The sequence below is a fragment of the Salvelinus alpinus genome, chromosome 6, assembly GCF_045679555.1.
Source record: "Salvelinus alpinus chromosome 6, SLU_Salpinus.1, whole genome shotgun sequence".
Lineage (NCBI taxonomy): Eukaryota > Metazoa > Chordata > Actinopteri > Salmoniformes > Salmonidae > Salvelinus > Salvelinus alpinus.
Window position 1 is genome coordinate 28,896,396 of NC_092091.1, and position 11,279 is coordinate 28,907,674.

General features: G+C 40.1%; 1 protein-coding gene across 1 annotated transcript; it reads left to right on the top strand.

The window, feature by feature from the left end:
- Positions 1 to 1,264: 1,264 nt before the first annotated feature.
- Positions 1,265 to 7,539, top strand: LOC139578487 (histamine H3 receptor-like). Its single transcript, XM_071406149.1, has 3 exons — positions 1,265 to 1,730; positions 2,139 to 2,305; positions 4,378 to 7,539. Exons 1-3 carry the CDS (start codon positions 1,478 to 1,480, stop codon positions 5,227 to 5,229), a joined length of 1,272 nt encoding a protein of 423 aa, XP_071262250.1. The 5' UTR covers positions 1,265 to 1,477; the 3' UTR covers positions 5,230 to 7,539.
- Positions 7,540 to 11,279: the final 3,740 nt, after the last annotated feature.

Sequence of the window (11,279 nt, forward strand, 5' to 3'; positions counted from 1 at the left end):
ACAGCCCCAAAACATCACAGCTCTAGAGGAGATCTGCATGGAGGAATGGGCCAAAATACCAGCAACAGTGTGTGAAAACCTTGTGGAGACTTACAGAAAACGTTTGACCTCTGTCATTGCCAACAAAGGGTATATAACAAAGTATTGAGATAAACTTTTGTTATTGACCAAATACTTATTTTCCACCATAATTTGCAAATAAATTAATTAAAAATCCTACAATGTGATTTTCTGGATTTCTTTTCTCATTTTGTCTGTCATAGTTGAAGTGTACCTATGATGAAAATTACAGGCCTCTCTCATCTTTTTAAGTGGGAGAACTTGCACAATTGGTGGCTGACTAAATACTTTTTTGCCCCACTGTATAGTGTATGTCGTAAAACTGTCAGTTTTACGATATATAGCTAGAAGGTTTGAGTGTATTTCCTACTGATAGGATGTTTTACCTGGATTAAAATAATAAAGGAATGGTAATGCATAAGTAATTTTTCTTCTCTGTGAAGTGGACCGATGAGGCTCAAATGAGTCCAGACCTTTCATTTCTGGGATCAAACATAGGGGGCTTTGGGAAGGAAGTGTTGGGGGAGACCATAGAGAGACCATAGAGATCATAGAAGTATATAAACCCAAAATGATTAGGGTCTGTATGGGGGAGAATGTGATGGAACTGGGTTAAAATAATGATTATAAACTGGGTGGTTCGAGCCCTGAATGCTGATTGGCTGACAGCCGTGGTATATCAGACCGTATACCATGGGTATGACAAAACATTTATTTTTACTGTTCTAATTACGTTGGTAATCAGTTTATAATAGCAATAAGGCAACTTTGTGGGGTTTGTGGTATATGGCCAATATACCCTTGCTACGGGCTGTGTCCAGGCACTCTGCAATGCGTCGTGCTTAAGAACAACCCTTAGCCTTTGTGTATTGGTCATATATTTGTGTGTTTTATTTTAGGATAAAAACACACACAAAAACAAAGCTAAATGAAGCCACCTTATTTTACATTACACATTGTGTCAATGTGTCTGTTGGATAATATCATGCCAAATCATATGCAATGATCAGTTTTATATTCAATGGTTTTATTCCAACTATAATACTAAATGGGCTACAAACAAATGTTAAAGAAATCCCGGTGCGGGCTGGTGGTGGATATTGTTGTCCCATACCACCCATTGCAATCTGACTTCACTAAAAAGTAGCGTAGCACATGAACCCGAACCTATGCGCCAATATCCTGCCTGTTTGATAACGGAGAAACCACTGCATCCTCCTCCACGAGAGCAGACACGGACGAATGTAGTTTTACAGCTGGGGAAATTGTTATTCAGAACGAAGCTTTTATTTCAAATACATCTTTCGTATTCGTGTTTCTGCCTCTCTTAACAAGGTTGGAAGATATCTATGGAAATCACATTGATTCAGAGTTTCAAAACTAAATCAAGTGTAATGGGTTTATTTTAGGATTAACTATGGGAGTTTATATCCCGGAATCTAATACAAGCTCCAACTTCACTCCCGGCAGCGACTCGGCCACAGTCCACGAAGCTGGAGCGGCTCTCCCGGGCTATATGATGGTGATCCTGGCCGTGCTTATGATAACTCTGGTAGTCGTGGTTGTGGCTGGTAACGCACTTGTTATCCTGGCTTTCATTGTTGACAAGAGCCTAAGAAATCAAAGCAACTACTTCTTCCTCAACCTTGCTCTTTCAGATTTTCTTGTTGGTGAGTAGTCTGCCTGTCTGTCTGCCTATCTATCTATCTGTCTATCTATCTAGTAGGGCTCTGTTGTGGGATAATGCCAATGGTTTGTTCATTTGCGTAGCTACAGTATATAAGGCACTGTAAAGTGCCATCATAATGGATAATACTTGTGGAAATATATGTTTTTTGGAAATTATCTCTGAAAGTTCATCATAGCAAAGGATTTTAAACTGATTTATACAGCTCTTAAAATAATTCATGATGGTTCCTGAATGCAAATTGAAACACATTATTTATACACACAATTCTGCCACTTCCCAGCAGGCTTGTTGGAAGTTACTCAGCTGTGAAAATGAATTCTGGCATTGATTATGGAGCTATGCAATCATTGTTTGGGGATCAGTCTGTACACAGTGTGTATCCTTGCAGGTGCCTTCTGCATCCCTGTGTACATCCCCTACATCCTGACAGGCCGCTGGGTGCTGGGCAGAACTCTCTGTAAGCTGTGGCTCCTCATGGACTACCTGCTGTGTACTGCCTCTGTCTTCAACATCGTCCTCATCAGCTACGACCGATTCCTCTCCGTCACCAGAGCAGTGAGTATAGAGAGCCACTGTGCCACACGAAGTCATGCATGGACAACATGCACACATGCACCCATATACACCCAAGAATGCAAGCATGCACATACATTTGCACGTGTACACAAATGCGTTTTCAAATGTAGCTACTGTATGTTTTACTGTTCATGTGTCCATCCTTTCCTCACTGAAGAGGTTCACTAGGCCTGTTACCAATACAGAGATCCTGCAGAATGGGTTGACAACCACTGGCAGTAGGACTTTAATGTCTTGATGGGATCCACAGTGTTGGGGTGGCAGTGACTCTGAATGAGCTCTGTTGGAAATCCAGACTGAGTGGGTTGGTCCTTGTGGACCAGCGTGCTACTCTCTGACCTTTTGTCTGCTTTTGAATGCTAGATAAAGTATCCCTGGATATTCTGGTCTGAATACTAAACTGGACAATGGTTCACCTACCTTGCATTCTTGCCTGTGAGTTTGCAGCTAACATTGAACGTTATCTACATATAGGGCTCTATTCAATCCGTATCATGAAAAATCATCAGTCTGATTGAAATTTAAAGGCAATGTTCCGGAGTCTGCATTCACGGTAAACGCTGCAGATGTCGTCTCAATAGGAAATTACCTTTACATTTCTAGTGCGCTATCTGTAACACTTCAGCGATACAGATTGAATAGAGCCCATAGTTTTGTTGCCCTGTAAGGGGCACTATCTAATCATGAATACAGCCCAGTCTCTCACAATCATTCATCTGAAATGCTAGTTTTGGCAAAATGATATTGTTCACGACAGAGTTATGAACTAAAAAGATTGATGTTTCTTACATGGGACCAAGACTCTTACCAAAACATTTTGGACAGTCTACGCAACAACAAATGGCGCCATGTTGTGATCTAAGAGGGGCCTTTGTCACTTTGTAACTGCTACAGGCTAATTTCCTTCTGGAATTCATACTGAACAAAAATATGAACAATTTCAACTATTTTACTGAGTTACAGTTAATTTTAAATGCATTCATTAGGCCCTAATCTATAGATTTCACATGACTGGGCAGGGAGAGCATAGGCCCACCCACTGGGGAGCCAGGCCCAGCCAATCAGAATTTGTTTTTCCCCACAAAAGGTCGTTATTACAGACAGAAATACTCCTCAGTTTCATCAGCTGTCTGGGTGGCTGGTCTCAGTTGATCCCGCAGGTGAAGAAGCCGGAGGTCCTTGACTGGCGTGGTTACCCATGCTCTGCGTTTGTGAGGCCAGTTGGACGTACTGCCAAATTCTCTAAAACGATGTTGTAGGCGGCTTATGATAGAGAAATTAACATTAAATTCTCTGACAACAGCTCTTGTGGACATTCCTGCAGTCAGCATGCCAATTGCACACTCCCTCAAAAATGAGACATCTGTGGCATAGTGTTGTGTGACAAAACTGCATATTTAAGAGTGGCCTTTTATTGTCCCCAGCACAAGGTGCACCTGTGTAATGATCATGCTGTTTAATCAGCTTCTTGAGATGCCACTCCTGTCAGATGGATGGATTATCTTGGCAAAGGAGAAATGCTCACTTATCAGTATCTAGACACACCCATGACAGAAAACAAAGGGCTCTATTCAATCCGCATTGTGAATGTTCAGCTTTACAGCATGATTAAAATTTTAAGGCAATGTTCCAGCTTTAGCGGAGATTGCATTCACGGTAAACACTGCATATGTCAGCTCAATCGGAAATTTCCTTTACATTTCTATCACGGAATCTGTAACACTTCAGCGTTACAGATTCAATAGAGCCCAAAGTCAAGTTGTTCAGTTTGATGACACAGCCTGACTCTCATTCTCTTCTGGCTTCACTGACACACCGTGGAGAAAAGGGCCCTTGAACTCTATTACCGAAGGAAATAATACCTTTCCCATATGTCCAAATAATGCCTCAGGTGCTTAATGTGTGGATCCAATAAACATCTACAAATTGAGAGATATGTATGGATTATGCAGATTATTACTTATGTATTATAATTATTTTATGATTGTGATATATGATTTTATTGTGAAGTATTGTATGGTCTTTTTTTCACTTCACCACTCTACTCACAGGTGAAATACAGAGCGCAGCAGAGCATGACCCACCATGCTGTGGTAAAGATGGTGACTGTGTGGGTGTTAGCCTTCCTTCTCTATGGCCCTGCCATCATCTTCTGGGAGCTGGTCGTGGGCAAAAGCATCGTCCTTGCCGATGAGTGTTTCGCTGAGTTCTACTGCACCTGGTACTTCCTACTCAGTGCGTCTACGATTGAGTTCTTCACCCCGTTTATCTCTGTGGCCTTCTTCAACCTGAGCATCTACCTGAACATCCAGCGGAGGAACAAGAGCAGGGCTATCCGTAAGGAGGACACCAAGGCACACAGGGACAGGGGCAGTCTCAGGGACGGGGGTGCTGCCTTGACTGTGTTTTTGACTTGCAAGGCATCATCGAGCAAGCCAGCTGCTGTTTCAGCTGTGATAGAGAAGGACGAGGAGCTGTCGCCGTCCACCAGTGGGGAGCCTAGTAGCGGACACACCTTCATACAGAGTAAGAAGGGCCCCACTTGCAGGATCACTTCCAGGCCCCTTCAATCCCAATCCCCCACCGGGCCCCCCAGCAGGAGCTCACAGAGCTCCCGCCTCTCCCACGACAAGAAGATTGCCAAGTCGCTGGCCATTATAGTGTGCATTTTTGGGATCTGCTGGGCACCCTACACTCTATTGATGATAATCCGAGCAGCCTGTAGCGGGCGATGTGTGGAGCACTACTGGTACGAGATGACTTTTTGGCTCTTGTGGCTGAACTCTGGTATTAACCCTTTCCTGTACCCTCTCTGCCACAGCAGCTTCCGAAGGGCTTTTGCTAAGATATTGTGCCCCAACCGGCAGTCTGTCCAACCTCACATTGAGACCCAGTCTTGCTAGTAAGACAATGTATGGCTGGATGAGAGTCTTACTGGAGTGAGAAGACTACTGCAAATGGATGTGGATTGTCAAACAAAAGTTCAGCCATGAATAGGACTAAGAAACCCTTTTTTAGTTGCTCACTATAAAAGGGTATAAAACATTATGAAAAAAGTGATTACTGATATCCCTATGTTTTGTTTGAGATACATCAAGTCCTTCTTTCCTACTTTTTCCACTTCACTTCAGGCTTCTTTTCATTGAAAAGTTTCAAGTTCTTAGTTAGAAAAGTCTGTATAGCCTTCTCCCGCTAGAATGAAAGATATGCATCTTCTAGTGATCTATTGATAGGACAGGCACCTGTCAGTCACAAAGCGAGTGATGACAGGGAAACTGCTGGTTTGTCAGTCTACTGTCTATCCCACCTCTCAATACCTGTGTTCATTTTGTGTGCTGTGGTTATCACGGAGGAGGGAGAGCATGATGCTTCTGTATCTCCTGTGAGCGAATTTACACGTCCCATGTAATTTAAGTGGTAACGATGAGTTTAAATCCACTTAATTATTGTTTTGTGTGTATTTATTTTCTTTTGCGTGTTTCAACTTTCATATATCCAGACATGGATTCAGGGCGCATAGGCTATTTATTGTGCTTTGATTGACGACCGAACAACAAGTGTTGACTAGTTTATAAAGCTGTCGAACTGACTGAATAAAGTCAATCTCCAATATCCCTTTGCTATTCATAAATCATACAACGTAGTTATAAGTCCATGGTATCGCACCATGACAAATAAAACAAAGATCTTGTTTGTATTTTTGGAAGGTGGCCCATGTACTCCCCCTTCACACAGGTGGTGACCCTTGTGACCTAAATAATTATTGTCCTATTTATAAACTTTCTTGCCTAGCTAAAATATTAGAATCCTTAATGAATTCTCAGCTAAGATCTTTCTTATCTTTGAAATCTATTTGAAATCAGTTGGGTTTTAGACCAGGTCATAGCACAATCTCTACTTCATACCTAGTTATAAATTATGTGGTTAACTGCATGGATAAAAGACAACATTGTGCTGCCCTCTTCATTGACCTGTCAACGGCTTTTGATACTGTTGATCACTCACTGCTAATTCAGGGCTTTCCTCAATTGGCCTAGACTGGGCTGCATGTAACTGGTTAAAAAATTACTTGACAGATAGAACTCAATGTGTATTTACTGATGGTGTTAAATCAGGTTCCCTGGAATTTACGAAAGGTGTCCCGCAGGGGTCGATTCTGGGTCCTGTACTTTTTACTGTTTACCTTAACAATATCTACTTGTCTGTAAAGAATTCAGATGATACTGTTGGGTATGCTATTGCCCCCACTGTTGAGCAGGCTCTATCTGAACTACAGTCTGCCTGCATTGTATTACAGAAAAATGTTATTGACCTGAAATGAGTATTGAATGCAGGTAAAACTAAGTATGTGTTGTTCTCTAGAGAGCATAAAAATAACTCTGATGATTTAAGCATATGTACTTTGGATAGTGTCCATATTGGTTGTGTCCCTGCTTACAAATATCTGGGCATCTGGATAGATGAAAAGCTGTCTTTTAAAAAGCATATTGATGAGTTAGTTAAGAAACTGAGAATAAAAATTTCTTCTTCGATAGAAATAGATCCTGCCTCTCACTAAATAGTAGAGAGCAGATTATGCAGTCGACGTTCCTATCGGTTCTACTGTAGACTATGGCGACATCATCTATATGAACACATCTGCCACTTCATTAAAGCCGTTAGAGGCAGTTTATCGTGCACTTCGCTTTATTACCGGTGACAATTTTAGTACTCATCACTGTATTCTCTACCAGAAAGTTGGTTGGCCCTCTTTGATGTCACGTAGGTTGATACATTGCTATCTTTTAATTTATAAAGTACTTTTACAAAAAGTCCTACTGTACCGAACATCTTTACTAAACTTTAGACATACAAGTTACCACACCCGGTCTCAGGGATGGATAACTCTGGAAATTCCTTTGGTCTCTACTGAGTTAGATAAATCAGCTTTTAGTTTTCTTGCACCTTATTTGTGGAACAATCTTCAAAATGTTCTTAAATTTGATGTTTTAGTGCCTCTAAGGCAATTCAGAAAGCTGATTGAGGACCTTATTATTGATGAATGTGTTTGTTTGTTTTTACCGTGTTTTTCTTTCTGCTTGCATTTTGTATTTATATTGATGTGTGTATTTTCTGTAATTTCTGTAATTCAGGCTTGTCTGTAAAATAGACCATGGTCTCAGTATGACTCCCTGATAAAGATTAAATATAAAATAAAAAAATGTGTAGGATTCGAAGCCCATGTCCAAGACTTGCCAGTGACCGGTAAAGTGACTTATCAGTGTAACCTAGTGATGGGTTGTTTGCTAAATAACGGCTCTTTTTTAATTTATCTTTTAAGTGAATGTCGAGAACCAAATCGCATCAGTGAGAGAGCGTTCATTTGGTTCCCTAATTTGCATACTAGTAGGCTACTACTGCCTTTTAGCGATTATCTGGAGATAAATTATGAAAATATTGAAGATGTTGAATCGTCACTGCAGGAACAATAGGTAGTGGAGAGAGCCTCCTTCTGGTCCAAAATATGATAAAAGAAACCAGATGGAAGATTTTTAAAGCTAATGATACTTATATGGTATTATTAAAGATGTTGATATAGGCCTACTGATTTGATTCATTAAAGTGCCGAAAATTGAGTAGTAAACTGCTGTTTTCTGTGTAGCAAAGCCCATGTTTAACACCTGCTTCATTCTTCAAGCATACCTGTATTCATTGTCGCCTGTCTTTGTATAAAATTGGGGGTGCACAATCTGATGGGGGGTCTGAGGGTCCTCCCCCTGAAAATGTTTTGCAGTTTTAAAACCATTTCCCTACAATTCTATATTGTTTCTCAACAGGGAATCAATGTTTTCTTGATAGAACACAAATATTTTCTTAGATTTTTGCCACAATAAACTAAAGAAAGAGTAGACTAGATTCGTTTTTTCTGACTAGATCGCTAATCTAACGCCTTCCCTTTAAAGTCCCACCCACAGCGATTGATTGACAGGTATGAAACCCAACCAACTCTGTGACTCACAAACATCCTGCCCACTCCCCTGACAGTCCCAGCCACAGTTATTGATTGACAGGCCAAACTGTTAAAGGGATAGTTCACCCAAATCACAAAATGAAACATCGGTTTCCATAACCTTTGTGTCCACAGCCACAGAGCCAATAAAATACATAAATTGAAGAACAAACATATTTGTGGAAATTCATATTTTGCAGTAAAACTCTCAAGAGAAGACAGGTTTAATGTTAAAAAATATAATTGTACTTAGAAAATAGTCCTGATCATATAAGCCTAGGACTAGACGATATCAAAAACCACTAACAACACACTGAATTCATACATACATTAAGGTCTTTCTAATCTACTAAATTCCACAACTAATTTGACCAATCTGAGAGGTAAAGTTGTTAAAGTATTCAATGATTTAGCTGTGTATTTCAGATGGAATCAAAGCATTAGAATGTACCAGAGGGCACCAAAATAGAGCTAATTCTGCTATTTTCTTCCCCTGTTTGACTGGCCTCTTCTATTTGTCTGGCTACTCCATGGACTTAGGGAAAACACTGCTATCTATGTGCCAAGTCTGAAACTTTGACTTTTTGTAGTGTAAGAACCAAATGCTTGTATTTATATATCAAAGTGAATTAATGTAATTTACGTCTACTTGTTGTAGATATATTTTTTGAGATGTTGCTACTCATAAGGATTTTGGTATGAATAGCAGAGGTGCAGATGTTCCTAGAGCTGGCAGGAAATCTCAATTCTTACTAGTGCTTTATGTCTGACAATTATAGATCTGAATGGTTCTGGTGTACTTGTAAATGTTCTATGTAGGGAAAGATGTTCACTGTTATATTCAGTGAAATGTGAAAGAATAGTAGATAGTGTAATACCGAATCAGGTATTCCTTGGTGTGATTTCTACATCTACAGCAATTTGTTTGCAACCTATAAAACATGTGTGATTATTTACATACCAGTCAAATGTTTGGACACACCTACTCATTCCATTTTTTTTCTTTATTTTTAGAATAATAGTGAAGACATCAAAACTATGAAATAACACATATGGAATCATGTACAGTACCTTGCAAAAGTATTCACCCCCTTGGCATGTTCCTATTTTGTTGCATTACAACCTGTACTTTAAATTGATTTTTATTTGGATTTCATGTAATGGACATACACAAAATAGGCCAAATTGGTGAAGTGAAATGTTTAAAAAATTAACTGAAAAGTGGTGGGTGCATATGTACAGTTGAAGTCGGAAGTTTATATACACTTAGGTTGGTGACATCAACAAATTTCTTGTTAACAAACTATAGTTTTGGCAGGTTGGTTAGGACATCTACTTTGTGCATGACACAAGTAATTTTTCCAACAATTGTTTACAGACAGATTATTTCACTTATAATTTACTGTATCTCAATTCCAGTGGGTCAGAAGTTTATATACACTAAGTTGACTGTGCCTTTAAACAGCTTGGAAAATTCCAGAAAATGATGTCATGGCTTTAAAAGCTTCTGATAGGCTAATTGACATAATTTGAGTCAATTGGAGGTGTACCTATGGATGTATTTCAAGGCCTACCTTCAAACTCAGTGCCTCTTTGCTTGACATGATGGGAAAATCAAAAGAAATCAGCCAAGACCTCAGAAAAGAAATTGTAGACCTCCACAAGTCTGGTTCATCCTTGGGAGCAATTTCCAAACGCCTGACGGTACCACTTTCATCTGTACAAACAATAGTACGCAAGTATAAACACCATGGGACCACGCAGCCGTCATACCGCTCAGGAAGGAGACGCGTTCTTTTTGAAGAAATGTCCTCTGGTCTGATGAAACAAACATAGAACTGTTTGGCCATAATGACCATCGTCATGTTTGGTGGAAAAAGGGGGAGACTTGCAAGCCGAAGAACACCATCCCAACCGTGAAGCACGGGGGTGGCAGCATCATGTTGTAGGGGTGCTTTGCTGCAGGAGGGACTGGTGCACTTCACAAGATAGATGACATCATGAGGAAAGAAAATTATGTGGATATAATGAAGCAACATCTTAAGACATCAGTCAGGAAGTTGAAGCTTGGTCGCAAATGGGTCTTCCAAATGGACAATGACCCCAAGCATACTTCCAAAGTTGTGGCAAAATGGCTTAAGGACAACAAAGTCAAGGTATTGGAGTGGCCATCACAAAGCCTTGACCTCAATCCTATAGAAAGTTTGTGGGCAGAACTGAAAAAGCGTGTGCGAGCAAGGAGCTTACAAACCTGACCCAGTTACACCAGCTCTGTCTGGAGGAATGGGCCAAAATTCACCCAACTTATTGTGGGAAGCTTGTGGAAGGCTACCCGAAACGTTTGAACAAAGTTAAACAATTTAAAGGCAATGCTACCAAATACTAATTGAGTGTATGTAAACTTCTGACCCACTGGGAATGTGGGTTAAAGAAATAAAAGCTGAAATAAATCATTCTCTCTACTATTATTCTGACATTTCACATTCTTAAAATAAAGTGGTGATCCTAACTGACCTAAGACAGGGAATTTTTACTAGGATTTTAAATGTCAGGAATTGTGAAAACTGAGTTTAAATGTATTTGGCTAAGGTGTATGTCAACTTCCGATTTCAACTGTATTCACCCCCTCTGCTGTGAAGCCCCTAAATAAGATCTGGCGCAACCAATTACCTTCAGAAGTCACATAATTAGTTAAATAAAGTCCACCTGTGTGCAACATAAGTGTCACGTGATCTGTCACATGATTTCAGTACATATACACCTGTTCTGAAAGGACTCAGATTCTGCAACACCACTAAGCAAGGGGCACCACCAAGCAAGCGGCACTATGAAGACCGAAGAGCTCTCCAAACAGGTCAGGGACAAAGTTGTGGAAAACAAATCAGGGTTGGGTTATAAAAAAAATATCAGAAACTTTGAACATCCCACGGAGCACCATTAAATCCATTATTAAAAAATTTAAAG